At 37.9% G+C, this 20451-nt stretch overlaps 1 protein-coding gene and 1 pseudogene across 5 annotated transcripts; one reads left to right on the forward strand and one right to left on the reverse strand.

Annotated features, from left to right (window-relative positions):
* The first annotated feature begins 371 nt into the window (after nt 1-371).
* Nucleotides 372-18954, forward strand: LOC113666256 (neuropeptide Y receptor type 2). Of its 4 annotated transcripts, none has more exons than XM_089189059.1 (2): nt 372-481; nt 15378-18954. In XM_089189059.1, exon 2 carries the CDS (start codon nt 15486-15488, stop codon nt 16701-16703), a length of 1218 nt encoding a protein of 405 aa, XP_089045185.1. In that variant the 5' UTR covers nt 372-481; nt 15378-15485; the 3' UTR covers nt 16704-18954. The 4 variants fall into 4 exon arrangements, with proteins under 4 accessions (XP_089045185.1, XP_027037817.2, XP_027037816.2 ...); XM_027182016.2 differs by lacking the exon at nt 372-481 and adding an exon at nt 4073-4319; XM_027182015.2 differs by lacking the exon at nt 372-481 and adding an exon at nt 11696-12049.
* On the reverse strand, nt 7399-9575 carry LOC149036653 (neuropeptide Y receptor type 2-like; annotated as a pseudogene). The gene is made up of 3 exons (XR_016181446.1): nt 9500-9575; nt 8193-8823; nt 7399-8150 (listed from the first exon to the last, which is right to left on the reverse strand). The product of XR_016181446.1 is annotated as a neuropeptide Y receptor type 2-like (transcript).
* Nucleotides 18955-20451: the final 1497 nt, after the last annotated feature.

Below are 20451 nucleotides of genomic sequence, written 5' to 3' on the forward strand. Positions count from 1 at the left end.
GGAGTTTCTCAGGTTTTCCCATAAAATCCTGTAATTAACAATAACGAGCGGTAATCCATAGATTTTAACTTATTCCGGATCGCTCTAATTACACTGTAACTGGTCGGGCAAATTTTCTAAAGCATTCAGATGTAAAACCAAAACTAATCAGGCGCGACTTAGCCTTTCATGTTTTTTCCGTGTTTGTCTAGGATTACCTTTAATGACATTTATTTTCTGTCTGATAGACATCACGGTGTGCTCTCTTTTAAAACAATTCCACAGAAACACACATAATTATTTCAAATGAATCAGCATATGAAAATCCAGACACCATTAACTTTAACGTTGTTAAATTCAGAAATATATGCGTATTAGAGGTTTCTTTTTTCAATGAGCCGATTACAAAGTCTGCCAGGGAAAATTTTTATTTTTTACCCAAAGACAATTGAAGGTTTTTGACTGGAATCGCTAAACATAAGAGTTCCTTGTGACGGACCAGGTACTGTCAAAATATGTTCATACATGTACACGTACATCTTCTCTCACCCGCCCTTCGCATGATCCAGAACGTACAAATTAATATTCAACTTGTCGTAGAAGTAAAGAAATGGTTCCCGCAGGTGAGCTTCAATTGAAAAAAGTTTCAATTTCATTTTCTCAGTTGGTAATAGCACCCCAGCAGTATTCGCGAGGCACACATTCGAATCGCGTCAAAGGCTAATTTTTTTCTCAGGTTTCCTTTCTCCAATTCCTTTAATTGCAAATCATCCGCGAGAATCATTTCTTTGCTTCCAATTCATCCAAAGGTTAAAATATTATGTATTTTATTCAACGCTACATGCCGTCTTACTCCGCGACCTCCGCTGTAGTGTTTCTAGCTTGTTACAACTGAAGCAATGGCCACTTGCTGGGTCCCAGGAAAACAAACAGGTATATAATTTTGGCTTATTTACTTCAAAGAGGAAAATCTTTAAATAAGAAATCTTACACCAAAGAGAAACAGAGTTTTAGGTTATAAGCAAAAATAATCGCATTTCTGACAACAGACTGCACCATTTGAGTTCTGCCGTGTAACCTGTGTTGTACATGACATTTTTTTTCTTGTTTGAACAAGACGTGTTTCACTCAGGAATTTTCTCACTCAAATAATAGGGCATGACCATCAATAGTTGATTTCATATTAACAATTTTTCACTGATCACTCTAGACTTGTACCCAAGAACTACGACCTCAAACCATTCGTGAAATTATTCGCAAGCCAGAAACCGATGCAACAAATGATCTCGTGGTCGCGCCATCACCGAAGCGAAAAATAAAAATAACTTCACAGCATGACGCGTAGTTTATAGAAACCTTCATTGATCATGGAGACATATTCTCTCAACTCACACCCCCCCTTCCAGATCTAATTGGTAATTTTCTTGACAGTCTGCCATACATTTTATACGATGTAAGTTCGGATAATTTGTTATTGGATCAACAAATAATCCCCTTGTTTATAGTTTTCGTTATTCTCACCACTTGTCTGTTTGATATTGTACTGATATTGTGAGGAGAAATTCTGTCTTGGTCACTCAAGGGAGTGAGAGAGTTAAACGAAGTACGCGTTGACAAAATGTCCGCGGTCAATCCAGGACACAAGAAGTTTTCCCGCCGCGACTCGCGAAATTGCTTGTTTACACTTCGAGTTTTCCAAGAGCCCTATAAGATTACTTCTGCTCTACTAGGCGTTTGGAACTAATGTAGTTTTATTTTATAAAACTTTCGTTAAGGAAAAACTTTTCAGCATGGTTTTCGGGGGGGGGGGGAGAGCGGGGACCAGAGTCGTCGCAGACAGAGTATAAAGGGAGGACTAAAGAGAAAATTGACTGCCAAGAAACTGCCAATGCAATGAGGGGCGAAGGGGAGAGGAGTCATAATAACATTAATAACCTATCCCAGGAGCCCATGGGGTCCTGCCTGTCCCTAAGACATTAAGAATTTATGAAGTCTTAGGTAAGAGGCCAGGTTGCTAAGAAAATTAAGAATTAAGACAGTCGTTGAATTTTCTACACAGTTGCAAAAATTTCGAAAGGTTGAGTCTATCTATGGAATCTCAAAACCTGGTTAAGGTCATAATTAATGATTTACTTATCTTATCTGTTAAAAATCATGTGGTTTCTAGAGAGTAATTTCCATCAAGTCTGGCCGTCTGTGGCTTAATTGGTACACTGATTGGGTCTACATTTCCCATCATTCTCTTGGTCATTTTGAAGTCTGAAAACGAGGCTTCATAACTATGAAACAATAACACACGTCAAGTGTTGTATCTGAAGGGGATACGAGTATGAAACCATACAAATTTCCGTGAAAAAAAATACTTTCTTTACAAGGCTGCGATATGGCAACCAAGAAGCGTATCAGGATCGGAAGGAGGTGATATCGTTTCAGAGGCAAGTAAATGACTTAATGGTGTTTATTTTGCGGCACTGAAGAGTACTGTACCGAAAAAGAATTTTTAGGAATAAAACCAACCAAATGAAGTCGAATATCGATGCTCTACCATTATATGAAGCGTTCTTGTTTCAGAAGATAGGAAACGTTTCCCGATAGGTTTGCGTGATTAACGTGTTGCTGTGTTACTGCAAGTACTTATGCGTTGCTAGCGCGCAAATTATCCGCTCAAAGCGTGTTGATAGCTAAAATCAAGGAGTTTTTACGAATATGAATAACAAAAAGATTTGAACATAAGCATTCGTTAACGCCCTGTCGTTATATGCAGTGTTTACATCAGCTGGAATCGAGACAACATCTTCTTTTCAAATCACAATAAAAATGTTTCTTTGTTATGTTAAAATGCCGAATTACCCTATTCATTCAACGTTAAGTAATTGTGTCTTCAAGAGTCTCCGTAATGGTTGAAATTATAAGAAGAAATAAAAAAAGAAAGAAAAACAGTACGTGATCGTCATCGCAGACCGCTGATCTTTTGAACACGAGAATATATTATTAGACTCTTGCTGAAATACGAGAATCTACAAAACTTAAAATTTCTGATGAGGAATTGAAATAATCAAACTCTTATTCAGAGTCACATTACGTTTAGGAAGTGGAACAGTAATGCGCCATCAGACATCACCATAAACAAAACAAACTAAATGGGAAAGGAAAAGAAAAATATTTTCAATTTTTAAGCCAAGTTTCATTGTCTGTAACTCTACAGCCTATATCAACAATTATTGGGTTTTGTAACCGATGTGTTTTCTTTCTGTTGGCTCTGTTAACTCAAAAAAAAAACACCACTTAATGGAACTTTTTCGCTAATTGAGCTGATCCGTTCATCAGACAGATTTTATCATCAAAGAGGCATTGATTGACCACTGAACTGGTAAAAAGCTTGCTCTTTTTCAAGGGGAGAGGCCTATTATTAGTGCATTTGATAAATTACACGAAGGCTTCGATATTCTTATACCCAGAATATAATTGATCCTTCTATTCATTAGTCGAGAGTGTTCGTTTACGGAAAATGCTGATCGTGTAAACTAAAAGATAAATAAAATTAAGTAAAATCGACGATAAGGGCGCTTAAACCACGAACAAAGAGATATGACAAATTCGAGAAAAAAAAATCATGTTCTTTGACTTGGGTGAAACACTTTGTTTTATTTTCCATTCAATACAGCTCGGAGCTGTAAACACACTATATTATGTTGAGTTAAGCATTCAAAAGTTCAAAGACGGGAAATACGACCTAAGATCTTGTTTTACAACATTTTAGACCACTGACGTCAAAGTATATAAAGGCAATTTGAACCACCGCATGATAATCTTTGTCAAATACCATAAATTTTTCATGAGGCGAGCAGAAGTTTTAGTTTCTCCACCGGTGTGTTCGCTCTGTTTACGTATTCGCCTCCTAATATTCGCCATAAATCCTTAGGTTAGCTCCATAGTGGTAGTAACTGATATCAGAAAGAGAGGCCAGTCGTCAATCCACGGTTGAAGTGAACCGCGTAACAAAACCGTGTATGTCAAGAAATAGCTTGTACGAATAGAATGACCTCACGTGCGGTCGGGGAGGCATACCGAGGTCAATTAAAAACTGGCTCCATTTGTCTGCCATAACATAAATTTAAGATTTCCTTTGACCTTCGCAAAGTGAAAAGAGTGATGCAGAACTGTAATGGTTGCAAAAGGAAATTATTACGAAGGGCTAGGGGGCCTGGAACCCCACTGCTCGATGTAAAGTTTAATTACTCCGAACATCTGTATAGAGTTAGCTCAAAGGTGTGAGACAAGACACTAGTCCAAAGCTAGATCTTTGACGGAGAGAATTCCTTGTACATGCACAACAAAAGGTAAGAGTTTCCCAAACTTATAATATCGATTTGGACAGTTAATTTTGGTTTGATTAGCAGTGGAAGCTATTTATCGTAAAATTTGGGAAAAAGCGCTTGATCATTAGTAAATAAATCTTAAACATACGAAGCTATTAGTAAAATTAATCGAAAGGACGGGAGTCTTCAGCAAAATTAGGTGCAGTAATTGTGTAATAACTTAACCAGGAAAAAAACCACTCTGGGGCTGGTTACTTTGGTAAAGCGTAGCCCATTCAGTACAACACTGCAAATGAAACTGTGCAGCATTTATGTTCAGATACAGTGGGCGGAAATCGAAGACCAGTCCACACCATATGTGGGCCACATTGTAGCCTAAAGAGTTAAGATTTTCAACCACAAATGGCAACTTTTTATTGACCTTAGAATCAGAACATTTTCGTTTTTATGGCACAAAGCAGTCAGTAACATGAGAGATTAATTCACTCTCCGTTTCGTAGTAATAATAAAAACCATTCAGGAGGTTTAAGAAATGTGTAGTGCAAAGACATTTCTTCATCTCCATTCAATCACTCGCTGATTTTATCGCAAAATCTATATCTTAACCTTCCTTGACATCAAAATAAGATTAATTGCGGTTAAGGAAGGCCACATGTGAGTATTCAGATAACACAAATCAGTTATTGTTGCCAATTTTTACTTTGAACTATAGTCACAAACCTAGAGAAAGTAAATACACACTGGTTTTAGACAAACCATCAACCAATCAAAGTTTGCCATTCGTTTGCTCGGACAGAGATTGGTAGACAACGATTCTGGAGCTCAGAAAACGTCGGGCATGCGTTGAGCATGAGTAAATGGATTAATCTTGGCCGGCCGTGCGCCAATTTCCCGCGCAAAATTTTAAGGGAAAACCTTAAAAACGACCGCTGTCATGCAAAATGTCCGAAAAGTATCAATCATCTTCTTATCTACTCATGAGAAAATTGAAAATTGCTGTCATGCAAAAAAATTGAAAATTTATCGGTAATCTGTTAAAAGTAGACAAAAATGATTCATTCTGTTGATTTACCATTTTGTTCTGAGACCAGTTTACAGACACCACCGAGTCTAACCGGCTTGTAGTGTTGTTTATAAAGTGTTTGAGACAATTTGGTTGCGACGACTTGAAAGCGTGCCGCCCAGCTGCGACGACTTACGTGCACGCGCAAACACTGAGTGTCCAGAGTGTTTCTGACATCTTTTTACGGGAGCCTTTGCGAAACAGACCAGATCTAGGAAACGTCAAGACAAGGAAAGCACTCGTTTAGATCTCATTCCCTCTGTAGTTTATCTTGCATTTCTTGTCGAATCACGTTTTTAGAGATCCCTGGAGGAACTCAGTAATAATACCAAAACTTGCGTCGTCGATGTTCAACTTGCTCAATCTCTCAGTAATCTCTCTCCTGAGTAAGGCTTAAATCAATCCCAAATTGCTCTTTTGTTCTGGATACGTTTGAAAACAAGCAGGGTGATAAAGCTTCTTTGCTCATCTGGCATTTATCAGTTTCGTCTCGTACTTTTACGTCCAGTCTTGTATTATATTGGCAAATACAGATTTTCATATCATTTTTTACTATTTTGGTCAGTCAGATAAGTTTCCGGACGGTAGTGATGTAATTATTCAACGCTAATGTTCTTATAACTCAAATACCCCGTTGTCTTTTATTTCATTTTTTTTAATTTGATTGAAAAAAATTCCACGTTACCCTCATTCCACAAATCTACCTTATCCGGGCTATGGATAAGACATAAACAGCTACCGATGGTGTAATAGGCTGCTACGCCCGGAGGAGGGAACATACGGCCCCTTTTCCCCCAGGGAGGTTCTGAAGGCATAATAAAAAGATGGCGGATAGAGGTCTGATATGCGGCGATAAACCGCTGGTCACAATAACCGGCTTTTACTAAAATATTTGCTGTTAAGTATTATAATTAGAAACCACCAACTGGAAAAGATAACATTCGTTTTCTAAACTTATGATATTTAAGTCCATTCATCATCGGTAAGGTCCATTGTGGAAAGCATAGAATATATTGCTGAAAATTATAATCTTTCTGACAACAAATTGATTTGAAAGACACGTAGGAATAATTTTGATTGCCCAATAATTTCCGAAATTTTTTCCAAAAGGAAATTCGAGTCCAACACTTCACATAGTCGATCGGACTCAATACACGCTAAAGTGCTTACGAAAAACTTAACGACTCTAATGCACTTTTTATGCTTTTAAATGTTTTTATTACATGTTTTATTTAAAAGCCACTCTCCTGTATTTATGCTAATTTTACACTTTAATTCTGTGCGTGATGTTTAACGACTTTGCATCCTTGAGCTTGATAACTAAGATAACATGAGAGTTTCGTAAAGTTTTTCTTTCTTTACATTACCTACTTTTATTTTCATATTATATTCGAATTGTTTGTTGGTAATTGTTTTAAAGCAAACATATTAGCTCGTTTAGTTTTAGTCTCGTTGACCGGACTGAACTGGCCAAAGACGTAAGAGCGATTTCAACGGCTGCCACTGTGGCTCCATCTTCCACGAGAAATTTAGGGGCTCATTTGCACCTGCTACTAGGAGCAGTCACAGCGGCGACGCTTTTCAAAAACGCGATTGAAAACAAACCTACCTTTCCCTCAAAGTTTTGCGAATCGTACATGTGCTTACCATTTCTGACGACTCCAGACGTTCCTTTCAGCGATAATGCAGAAGCAGCATTGAGTTCAAAATGAAAGTTTTTTTCAGCCGTGGGTTGCTCTCTTCTGAAGCGACGGAAAATTTAATAATTTCACGTTGTTCAGAAGTCGATCAAGAAAAAAAAACGCGTCATGGATGATGACAACGTGAAAGTGGCCGAATAAAAAGGTTTAACAAGCACAATAATAGCTCTGCACGTGATTTTTAAAACTATTTGAAATTCCAATCGTCCTCGACAGAAAAAAACGTGTATAAATCATCAAACTCCACACAGTCTGAGAGCCGGAGCCGGCTTGATGGCAAACAATTTCCGTTTGTAGAGGGAGTTTAAGAAAACCACGACGGCAATGGCAACGGGAATGTGGATAAACAAAAGGTTTAATGAACAGAATAATGGCTATGCACGTGCGTTATAAATTTTTGTAAATTTCTTTGCTTCCTCTGCAAAATAACAACTTTAAATGACCAAACTTCGCGTCGTCTGGAGAACGTGAACGGCGATAGCTAATTTTTTTAAATTTCTATCTCTAATTTAACGCTGTGTTCCATTTTCAGTTTCGAGATAGTTTTGACAGGGAGAAACAAACTTAATGACTTTAGATTATCGCGAGACTCATAGGTAAAATATAAGTTCATCTTTTAACCGACGTTGGCCACGGCGTCGCCATCCTCGTTTCTTAAACTCTCCAGTATCACGAACTCAGCGCTTCCTTTACATGTTATGTTGAGAGGGTGCCGCCGGAGGTAAACACACGATCTAAATCGCGAAAGTTAGAGAAATAGAATTAATCCACGATTGGCTAAACTGCTCTAACTCCCTAATTTTCAATCGCTGGTGCAGAGGGCAGAACAACATTCCTCAAACAAACCAGAAGAAATGGAAATCTCACAAACCAAGGGAACGCTATGCCGTTAATAGTTGCATACCAGCATATCGGATGCAAAGCGCTAGGTAAACATTTTAGTACAAAACCATTTTCATTAAATGATTTTCAGCTGTATCGATGACCATCTTACCATTTCTCCGTCGGTTTTGTAAGTTTTTTTTTCCTTTCTTCTGGCTCAGCCGTGTTGTTATCAATCCGTTTACCAAGTCTATATACTCCGTAAGGCTTTACTGTGACATTTAACGCTATAAAAACTGAAAAACCTACATTACTTTTATCGTTGACTTCTTTGTCAATTCTTTGAACGTGTAACTTCAACTTGATGGTACAACGAAATAGGGAACAGCAAACGTGAACACGAGGCGAACAAATGAGTACTTGTTATAATTTGCGGAAGAGTCCCCAGGAAAATGTGACGAGCAACTGAACTGATTTTCAGATATTTTAACGAGTTTGCGGGTGATAAAATGTGGCAGCGTAATTGCCAAGTCCATGATCCGTATTCCGTTGATAATGCCTGCGATTACCAAAGCTTTTGGTCTTCTGTCTTCTTCTGCTGAACGTGACTCTGTAGCGATATAAGGCGATTATGGCCAAGGAATTTGTAATCACAAACATGCTTAGCACCAGAAGAGGGTTCATCAAAGATGCACATCGCTTCGCCAAAAATCCAACTTTCTTTCTCCAAGTAAACTAAGATGAACGCGTGACACAGCGAGTTGATCAGTTCAGCTGCAGCTAAATTGGCCACCAAATAGTAATTAAGAGGAAGGCTTGCGACTAGGAATTTTCCACACTGCTTCACTAATGATAAGGTTACTCACGAGGCTTGTGAAAATCACTAACGAAAAGATTGATAAACGAAAAGTTCTCAACCCAAAGGGTTCCAAGTGCGCTTCTATAAATTACATTTTCTGGCGCTTTTGACGTGCTAACGCTACTCGGCAAGGTTGCATTCACTATTATTTTAACAGAATAAAATGGAACTCGCTCACAAAAGTAAATCATTGCGAAAAACTTTTGGAGATTATGATTCTTTGATCGACTTGAAAAAATAGCCCTTAAAGCCAAGTTTTACCCTGTGTTTTTAATTGGAAAGCAACGTAATTTAAATGTTTATTTTTCCGTTTATAGTCGTTGCTCACAGCTTCCCTTCTCGAAAGGTGCGTCAGTTGGGAAGAAAGACTTGCGTTTGATCGAAGTGTTATATTCCTCTTACTATTGACATGGCTTTAGAAGCTTCAACTCGATTAAAAAAGTACAATAACAAACCGTATAAAAAATTAGTTGCTATGAAGGACAATTCAAGCAGAGAATTTCTATTGCTGCAGGCTGAACTTAGGAACAAAGCAGCTATTTTGAAATTCAACGTTATCACAACATGCACAAATTTCGGCCCACTGATTGGCTGAGCGCGCTTCGACTTAATTCAAACAGTACGGAAAGTTGAAATTGAGGGCAGGTAGTGGAAATAAAGTTTATTTTTCTGACACGTTATCAATTTATTATTTGGGGAGCGTGGATGAGATGATAACTCAAAAACTTCTAAAGACTGCAAATTACTCTAGACTTACCCTCACCTTCCGAGCCACGCAATTTATTTTTGTCTTTGCAATTTATCTCAAATGAGCAGTTGTCTAAAAAACACATAGCCCGCTCAATGCACGAACTACAAATAGTCTCACAAACTTAAGTCACGTGCACTTGCGTCAACGAAGGAAGCTCCCGACAGTTTCCCTTGGGTAATAGTTACATCATTACAAAAGGAAAGCTTTATCTGTGCAATCCCGAAAGCGAGTTATTTCTCTTTACGATATTTATACATTAGCAAGAAGAAAGACGACGATAACAACAAATACCAACTGATTCTATTAATGTTTAGTTTCGCGGAGGACTGCAAGACTGATTTTAAAGGGGTGAATATTAAGACCTGTGACCTCTGAGAACGAAGAGACGAATTAATAGAGAAATAAACAGCTCACTCCATTTGACTCCATGCTTAAGTTTATCGAGTTGGGCAACATAATTTGACATCCACTCGGCTATGTTTTAACGTCACCAGTGAGAAATGCTCATTTACAGCACTTGGTTGGAGGCAATAATTCAACTTAAGGCAACGCCGCGATGATTTGTTCCTCAAACGTGCCCTGATTTGTGGAATCATCTCTCCGTCTCTCCGTCTCCATTCGTTACTCTTGCGGCCGACAAACAAAACAAGAAATTCTGAGAGAAAAATTTAAGACGTTTTTGAGTCGATAATATTTTCCATTCCATTTTCCCTTTTCCTAACAAAATAAACATTACACAGGTGGTGGTAACTACATATCCGCCCAATTGAGACTTTAAGTAGACCAGTCGCACGCTATGAGGTCTCTCTCGATCAGAACTTCCTCTCTATGACTTCCCTAAACGAAATAGCAATTTTTAAGCTGGCGACAACTTGTCGAAGATGTTGATTGACGAAAGCTTTAACAGCGTATGAATCATCCTTTCAACGTCATAGCTTTTAGCTAGCTACGCAAGCTCCTACATCCACTAAGCTCTTCATTTGGGTTTAAACGCCAAATTGAAGCCGTCATCTGAGGGCACGTTTTCTTTTTAGAATAAAGAAGCCACTCAGCGTTTGTAGATAATGTGTTATATTCACTTTCTCGGGCACTGCAGAGCATTTTGCGGGCTAAAATGGAACTTTTGGCGGGCTAAAATACTATACTTGTACCCTCGCGTGGTTGTTCAGACAATCATTTTCTCAGTCATTTTTATTTTGTCAATGCCTACAAATTGTGATGGTAATACAGTTTATGGTCGCGGGCATAACTTTTCAGAGTCATTTTAACTCTCGCCTAGCGGCTCGGGCTAAAATTTACTCCGAGTCGAGCCCAAACACATCATGTTCAAGAACAACCCCTCTATTGTTTTATCGAAAAAAAAAAATGATCATGCTTGCTTCTGCTGGTCTTTGCCAGCTGCGTAAAAAACGTTGAAGTAGTATAACGCTATGTATTAAGAACCAAAGCAAAATTTAAAGTAAGGTAGATTGGAGATTTGCGGTTTTAATATCATTTTCGAAACTTAGTATTATGCAATGATAGAATATATTACTCAAAAATGTGCTTTTTTCCTGACTTAAGTCGCATATCTAATCTTATGCATTACTCCAGCAACTAAAAAACTACTCAGCCATTACATCTTATTTAAACAGCGTTTCCAATTTAACTCTTAATTCCTCTTTTATAGCATTATAGCATTGGTAGTATGGCAAGATGATTTATGTCTCAACCCATTTTTTTTTTTTTTTTTACTTAGGGCGCGTAATAAATGCAGTTCACGTGCAGTTAAAAGAGTCTTAAACACACCGCTTACTGAGTAGTTTGTAATCATGCGCTTGCTTCAATCCACCCACTCTTCACTTAACTCATATTGTAAATGTTAACACAACTTGGCGGTATTGTTAGGTTAAAAAATTGCTTTCTTTTAAAACTGACCTACTTCCTCTCCCAATTAGGCTATTACCGATGCGATTTGAAGTGCGATGCGTTCGTTAAGTTACTGCGCACGTTCTCGTTAACTGAATATTCAACTATAGCGGGATCGAAATGAAATGTCTTTTTTGTGCCTGTGAGACTGTAAATGAACTAGGCAGATGTGCACATAAACTATGACATTCACAATTGACGTTTTCTTTAAAATCCATAACATAGTAAACAGGCTTAGATATTAATTTCCATATTTTGTTTGTTAATTTCTCTCTAACTTTGACACAAAATGATAAACAAAGCTTGACATGCATTTTAAATTTGGACCAGAATGGTTTCGGTTCGCCCTCATAACCATTATTTTCAGGTTTGCATTTCCGTATAACCTTTTATAATTGTAAAATGATCGTTTTTCGTGATAGTGTTGATAAAAGGCGGAAAGACTAGCGTCCCTTTGTCCGGTCTGAATATCATTGTTGAAAACGGATCTTGTAACAAGCGATATTGCCTTTTGCTACTTGCCGAATTCTCTGGTTACGTTTGCTATTTAATGTTTCACTTACAATGAACTGCATATAGCGAGTAAAATGGTTTTCTTTTGTGGCGTCATAGAAAGGTTGTCAGTTTCTACCCTCGAGCCCATAGCAGGTCAGTAAATGTTTTTATATCCTAGACAACTTTACTCTTGGGTATACTTTATGAATACTTAAGATAGCAATTTTACTCTTTTTTATCTACTTATAACATTACGTAGCTTAAGGCGAGTTTCAACAATTTGATAGATTCGTTTCACTTTATCTTCTCTCGACAATTTTTCCTTCACTCGAAGGGAAAAACACGGTTGTCCTATAAATGTTGGCCTCAAACTGAGGCTCTTGTGTTTTGAGGCTGCGATCTTTTGTCGTTTTGTTATAAAGGGATGAATTGAAATCACATAATTTGGTGAGCTATTCTTAGTGTATCGCGGGTCAAATAAAGCCAATTGTTGTCGACCTTTCCTCTGCCAAGCCCTTCCCCTCCCCCACTGATTAAACGCTTATAGTTATTTAAGTGGGACTCCAAGATGCGGAACTATCGAGGAAACATTTTAGCGAAAATTATTTGGCTTGAGAATTACATGAAAAACGAGCAAGTGGAGGAGGTCATTTTCAACACATTTTTTTTCCTTGCGAAAAGGAAAAGACTAAGGAAGCACAACATGATGCCATTTAAGGTGAAGGAGGATGGAATGATATTTAGATTACTAGGTCATTCCACATAAAATGTTAGTCTTTGGATATAATTCCCCTTTATTCGATGTATTTTTAAGAGATGAAGCAGTTTTATTTACTTGCCTTGTTATCAAGTTTCGACGAGAGAGCAGCACCTTAAACTTCTAGCCGTATGACAAATAAGAACAATTTGATTATAAACACTACAGGCGTAAATAAGTTGGCATTTTTTCCAAAAGCTCTTCAGTAGAGAGCATTCAACCAAAAATATGATTGATTAGCAGAGTAAATCCTACTTTAGTGTCACTAACATTCCATGTTCCCTTTGGAAAAAACTTCCCTTTATTCAATGTGTTTTTAAGAGATGAAGCAATTTGATTTACTTCCCTTGTTATCAAGTTTCGACAAGAGAACAGCACCTTAAACCTCTACCGGTAGGCAATTGAGAATAACTTGATTATAAGCACTACGGGCATCAGTAAGTTTTCATTTTTTTTTCAAAAGCTCTTCAGTGGAGAGTATTCTACCAGAAATATGATTGATTAGCAGAGTAAATCCTACTTCAGTGTCACTAGGAAAAGGGCGTTTTTTTTTTTCAATAGTTCTAATTCGTCGACGAAAGTGGAAGCGCTTCAGGTCGCATTAGAACGACGCTTTAATTGCAATACCAAACTCAAACGCTTTCTACACCATGCTAAATGAACTTTGAAAAACGCAACGCCGTTTCTGCTATCGTGACTTTCGCCTGGATGAATTTTCCACCAATACGAAGCTTTTCCAAACCGCCCTTCAGAGAAGGATGAATTTGGAAACGCTGACTTAGTGGATAGAAAAAATTATAAAAACAGAGCTTTGTAGAAAGCTAAAATAGAGGCTTTTGATTTGTATGCAAGTTATTGGAATATGAAAAATGAGGAGCGATTTTGAAGTTGGAAAATTAAGTTTGGAAAAACGGAAAAAAAACCTCTTAGCGGAAAAGTAACTAAGCATGATATAAGAGATGTCAAGTTGAATACCCTCACAATTTCCTTTCAGTTTCCCACCATTTTTATGACATGTCACGACTAACTCTAACTTCTCGAAGATTCTGGAAAGCAAGGGTGTTAGTCGAATGACACATCTTATGATCGTAAAATTCTTTCAACTCGTCCGTTTCTTCTATCTTGCTAAAAGCTCATCTTTAAGTCTCACACGTATAATCATAATTAAAAAAAAAATTCCCTAGATCCTGGGAAAAGTTTTTTTCATAAACTTCCTCTCTCAGTTTGCCGCCTTCCTCGTTCATCTTCATGGTTTTTTTTAGCGACCAAAAGTTTCCGTTCTTTTCAAATCGTGGGAAGTAAACATTGCCAAAAAGGGATAGTGCCGTTGAAAATTCTAAGACCTCCTCTGATTGTAACACGTTACTAAATACTAAAACTTGTATAAAAGCAAGAATTGTGGATAATTTCCACTTAAGCTGCTAACGGTTGAACCGACTCATGAAAGCGTTGCGTACCCTTATTGATGCTCAGAAGTGAAATGACAATGTGCGGTAAGGTCAAGATTTAGGTTACAACAAAAAATGATAATTCTTAAACCGCTGTGTGTCACAAGGATTAATATTAGGATAACCGGCCTGTTGTGAAGCAGTCAGGGCAGACACACTGAGAAAAAAATCGTGGAACAAAGTAAGACAAATCAAAACAGAAATAGAAGATTCGCGTTGAGCGGAAGACAGCAAGGTCGAAGGTTCTCGATGGAAGTGATACCAAAACCCATATCTCCCTCCGTTTTGAATACCTAGGATTTAGGTTTCATACAAAACTCTACCAATGATGTTACAGAAACGACCTGATATCATATTCTGTAATCTCAGCCCCTGTACCTTGTAATAATATCAAAAAGTGAAAGAGAATGTATAGGTTTTTTTTCTTTACGCGATATCGCAATCATTATATTCTATAACCGCAATGGCCGGAAAGCAATTTCAAAACAATATGATTCTTCTTAAAGAAGAGTGCGAACGCTTTCTCGTGTTTTTAATGAATGCCATTCATTCATTCGCATTGCCCAATGAAGCTTTAATTTGTTGACAATGGCTTGAAAATTGAGCAAGGTGACATGAGGTGAAAATAGCTTTTTCGTCGTTAAAATCTATCTTGACAGAATATAAGAGGAAATACTAAAAAAAAAAAAATCAAGTCTAAGAACAAAGAGATATATCTTAATGGGTGATACTTATTCATAGCCTTGTCAACGGATATTTTTCCTTAGCTGGAAAAATGACAAAGACAAAATGGCTTTTAATGGCCCGGGCGGAAAACAAAAAAAAGACCACACCTAAATTATCATGGAACCAAGTATCCAGGTTTGGTTTAAATTTCCAACGCCGGAAAAAAGGAGATAGCACCGGATCACTGCAAACCACTTTGTCCTCATTATATTTCAATTTTGCAATGTGACCATTCGTTAAAGAAAATTAAAATAAAATACTCTTTGATAGTTTTCATGGTACAATCCGGGTTTTGAGTTAAATTGCCAACGCTGAAAAAAAGGAAATAGCACTGCATCACTGCAAGCCACTTTGTCCTCATTGTGCTTCCATTTTGCAATGTGACCATTCGTTAAAGGTAATGAAAGTAAAAAACTCTTTAATCGTTGCCGTGGTAGAATTTTGAAATCAATGTATCCGGTTTTATTCACTCAAAGATCATTAACTGATATTCTCTTGTCGAGATGATGCAATAGACGTATTTGTTTATGCAGATTCATTTGCATTTCAGATCTTCTATAAAACACACAATGATGTTCTCTCAAAGTTCAGTGCCATAAATAGGGAAGCACTTTCAAGAAGATCTAAGCGAGTGAAAGATCTCCTACGAGTGTTGAAAATGTCTTGTTCCGGGTGTACAATGAATCAAACCACTTCTCTAAACGACAACCAAACCGCTACAGGTTCTTCGCTCTTTCCTGAGCCCGAACCTTTACGAATTGTCCGTACCGTGGTCGTCAGCCTGTTGCTGGCGTTTGCTCTGGTTGGAAATTACGTGGTGTGTCGAGCAGTTTGGAGGCAACCAGGCAACAAACCCTTCGCCCATTACCTCGTATGCAACTTGGCTTTCGCCGAGATCCTCAGCACCGTTAGTTTCATGTTTACATTTCATGCCGACGAACCCCCGTGGTCTTGGAAGCTCGGATTAGCAATGTGCAAGATACTGACTCTGGCACAAATGGCTAGTCTGCTGGTTATCACAACGACCCTAGCCATTCTTGCTGTTTACCGCTGTCTTCTCCTCGTCAAGCCACTCGTCACTAAACCAACCCGCCGGCAAATGCGTTGTATAATAATTTTCACATGGGTGGGGTCCGTTTTTCTGTCTGTTCCCACGTCAGTTTTCCATGTCGTGCAAGTGTACGAGGAACATCGTCTATGTGAAGAAATACCTCCCCCGGGTTACGAACGTTTTAAGGATCTTTATTCCATTGTTGTGTTCATATTAAATTTCGCCCTGCCGCTAGCAATAATGGCGGTGTCCTATGCTTTGGTCAGCAAAAAGATTCGGGAACATATCGTTGTTATTGCAAGGTTGCGCGATGAGCAGAACAAAGCTTTTTCTTCAGTTACTAATCAGTCCACTTTGTACCCGGAGGATCCTCAAGGAGCCTTGAGCCTGCTTAGTCAATCTGGGACAGAAAACCGAGAGGAAATCAAGTTGATGAACATCAAAGTTGACACCAAAGATCTAGGCGTAAAGCCAGAAAAGGAAAAGAAAGAATCACACGAAAACGCTTCATATTTAAGCGAGGTGCCACCCGTGAACAACAAAACGTTTGAACTGGAGAATGATTTATTACGAATGGTATTTGCACTTGTTTTGATATTTGTAATCTGTTACATTCCTTATCAAGTTCAATGGCTTCTGTTTGAGTTCCGGGTAAACGCATTTATAAACTGGCCATATCGTTATATTGTAAGTAAGAGTGTATTTGCTTTGACATGCTTTCCTAGTGCCATGCATCCGGTTTGTTACGGAATGATGAGTAAGTTTTACCACAAAGCGTTCATCAGAATTATAGCCTGTAGAACCTATAAAAACGGCAACGGTTAATATTATGGGTCAGGCATGGCCTACGGTACAGGCTTCAATTGAGTGTAAAATGTAATCCGAGATAACTTCGGTTTGCTTCGTTTTGCTCTGTGTTTGGCCCAAAAACCAATCAGATACAAGACTAAAACCAATTGTGACTTGGTCACCCGTGTTTTCCCGCGCTTTAGACGTCTTCTTGTGTTTGTTTTTCTTGTTCTTAATTCTCATTGGTTCCTTGTAATTTTTCCATTGTTTTTATTGGCTGTTGTGATTTCTACGGTTTTAGACACTCAATCGAAAAGCGCACTGACATATGGTAAGAAATAAGCTTCGGCTTGCATTTGATTTGATAAAAAACAACAAAACTGACAGAATATTTAAGCATTACCTCTGTCAAGTATTTTGCCTCAAACTTGATAAGCCTGAGCCACCCGCCTTCCTCAAAACTGATTACCTGACATCTGAACGGCGCTTTTCGCGCGCACTAACTTACCATTTCGAAAGTGGTTAGTGAGCACCATTCACCTCTACGAAGCCCTAGAGAAAAATCGCCTGTGTAGAGACCAATTTCCGGCCATTTTTTCGGCTTTGAATATAGTCTCACAAACTGGGATGAATTAAATGTTAGGAAAGGCTGACATAGCAACTGAGCTCTTCCCCATGGGTAAGATTGCACAAAACAGTCGTTGAAGCTGTGAAGTCAGCCCTTGATATCAAGTCTAACAACTGCTATTTTAATATAAAAGTATTGTTGGCAAAGGCCCTTGTCATGGAAATGTAATTTTTTTTTATATCGCGTCTCAATGACAATAGTTGTTCCTGTTCAAATAGACGCGTTGATTGACATTTGATTAATAACTTATTTGTGATTAGCGGTTCAGGCGTAGCCATTTTAGCCAGAAAATTAACTTTTAATCTATAAATGAAACAGTTTTTGACCAGTTTACAAGCGGTTTACAAGCACGTTTTCTTTGCTTATCTGTTAAATTGTTTGCTCACGCGCTGGTTATTCTTTGATCGGAAAACAATTCGGCTAAATAACACCAAAGAATTAAGTCATATCGTTTACCAATTGAATAAGTTAGTATTTTCATTTTAGTTTTCTTCCATAAAATTTTATGAATCTTTCATAATTAGATTTCTTACGTATCTAATAATTATTTTTCATTAGATCGAATCAAGACTTCATACGATTTCTAGTCCAGCCAATTGTTGAGGGCGAACCATTTTCCTTGAAGCATCCTTCAAGTTTCTTTGTACCTTTCCTTTCCGCTTGAAAATCATGTCCAAACTTTGAGCAGATAATGGTGGAAGAACAAAAACTGTGCATAGTAAACCCTCTAGTTAAAAGTCTAGCTGTTAACCCTCCCTACGAGCTACAGAAAATTCAAGATGAATCAGAAGAATTTTCAATTGAATGTCGATAGTAATCCGACGTTGTATTGGTCTTACTTTACTTAGCTCCTTGACTGATCCAGAAAACCCGTGCCGCCTTCTCAACCAATCAGATACGAAACCATAAATAATCGCAACTTGGTCAACGGTGCTTTCCCGCGCTTTAGACAGCTCGCTTGTCTTAACTTTAAGTTCTTACAGGCTCCCGAGGGTACTTAGGTTCATTCTGATTAGCTGTTTTGATTTCTTTGTCTTTGGTTTAGTGACGCTCAATCGAAAAGCGCTCTATCCAGGAAGATTTAGTATTCTAGTAAGGGTTTTTACTCTCCAGCTAGTAGATTTGTCAAATCTCATAACCTAACTTTAAACAATGAACTAAAACCATAGGTACAACTTGCATGTTAAAAGGCCAGGAAAGGTTATTGTTCACATGCTGCAGAAGCAAGTCTGTTGAATTGTATCTGCACTGTTTAAACGGAGCAGACTTGCTTCAGAGAAAGAACTTTTAACTCAGAGAAAATAGTAATAACTAACGAAAAACCAAAGTTAAAAATTCTTTCCTCATCGTTAATTAGAAAACATTTGCATATTATATGACAGTCGGCCGTTGGTTACGCCAAATAAGTAGTTAACATAGTGGTCGCTGATGGGTTGGGACAGCAGCTAACTCAACTGCTGATAATAGTAATAATCTTAACAGCTATGACAATGAAAATAAAATCGATAATTATATGAAACCTTTACCCTCTCAGAGGGTTTTTCAGGTATTCATTGTAATGTTAACAGTCGCTTAATGCTGGAAAAATAAATAAGGCTAAATGGTAAAAACCTTCGTATAATTTATAATATTAAATACATCCAAGAAAATTCATATCTAGAGAAAGCCTTTACTCGATCTTGTTACGAGACTGAGACAAAGAAAAACTCTGAACCCCCACAAGAAGTCGAAGCTATACTACTCTTCCACTGGGTCACAGAGAGTCTAGAGTGATTTACGCCATCACTTGCGTACTGAGAGAGAGAAAGTCAAAAGTAATCCCTTCTTTTATCTTAAAGTTCGGATATAACACGCTCTGTCATTGGTTGAAAGAGCGTGTTCTATCAGAGTACAGAACACGGAGCTGAGCAAAAGCTGTCACGCCATCTGCCAAAATGTACTATGTGTGACCTTTTCCGAGACTTCTCTCTAACTTTTTTTCGTTAATTGAAAGTGAAATTTCGTAACAAGCGAGCCGGCAAGTAGCAAATAATAATATAATAATAATAATAATTTACTTCTTATAGAGCGCTATTTACAATGACAGATCAATAGCGCTTTACAATTACTGTCTCTAAATATTAAAATCTCAAATAATTAAAAAAGTAATTACATATTACAGTTAACTTGGCTATATACAATTCATAATTTAACCACTATTGAAAAAATTGCTTGAAAAGAAAAGTCTTAATTGAATTCTTAAAAATTTCTACAGATCCAATATTGCGTAATTGCAATGGTAGCTCATTCCATAGGTGCGGTGCAGCCGCCTGAAATGCACGTTCACCCAGGGTTACCATATTAGCAACATATAGCAACAGAAGAACCAAACAAAGGTTTGTGAACATGTTAAGCGCCGTAATTGACGTTGTTACAAGGTGAGCAGAGACGAAAATCCTTAAAGAGAAAACGGAATGATCTCTCAGAGTTAATCGGCTTTTTAAGCTTAGTTAGATTGTAAGCTTACGTAAGGTAATAAAAATCAAACACAGCTAACCCTCGTATAGAATATATAGTTTCGTGTTCAAAAACAAAACAGATCAAGACAGGAATGATGAAAATTACAACCAAACTGGCATAGCTGTTAAAATTCATACAAATCGTGACAATGACAGAACGATTACGATCATGCTGAGGTTCATCGCGGCTAGCTCATCATGGGGATCTCCGGTTGTCGCATTGAAGCAAGCCTCACAAGTTGCATCGGCCACCTTTCGAGTGAACAACTAAGAAATTGCTCTAATAACTTTTTCGATGCGTTGAGTGGAAGACCACATCAGTCATAGAAACCGAGTTTTACGGCACTGTCATCCCGTGCAATACATTCCTGGAAATTGGGCTGTCGTTCATTCATTAAGTGTGGGGAAACACACAACTACGTCTCGTGTTTCTCCCCACACTTCTTTCGTGCTCCAGCCGCTTCCTGTGTGTTTAAAATCAGGAAAGATCACAGACAAAGCTTATCTATTACTTAAAAAGGAAATTAACGATGTACGTTGACAACGCGAAGAAAGTTTACGTTACACAGAGTGAACGCTCATTTGCAGAAAGTTAAGTTTATGTACATAAAATAAAGCGAAATTTTTAAAAACGATGTACGCCTTACTTTCGAATTTG

The sequence above is a fragment of the Pocillopora damicornis genome, chromosome 12 (genome assembly GCF_964200805.1).
Source record: "Pocillopora damicornis chromosome 12, jaPocDami1.2, whole genome shotgun sequence".
NCBI lineage: Eukaryota > Metazoa > Cnidaria > Anthozoa > Scleractinia > Pocilloporidae > Pocillopora > Pocillopora damicornis.

Bases quoted from the DNA above. Each gene is read 5' to 3' on its own strand.
- LOC113666256 (XM_089189059.1), top strand. From the start codon at position 15,486: ATGTCTTGTTCCGGGTGTACAATGAATCAAACCACTTCTCTAAACGAC.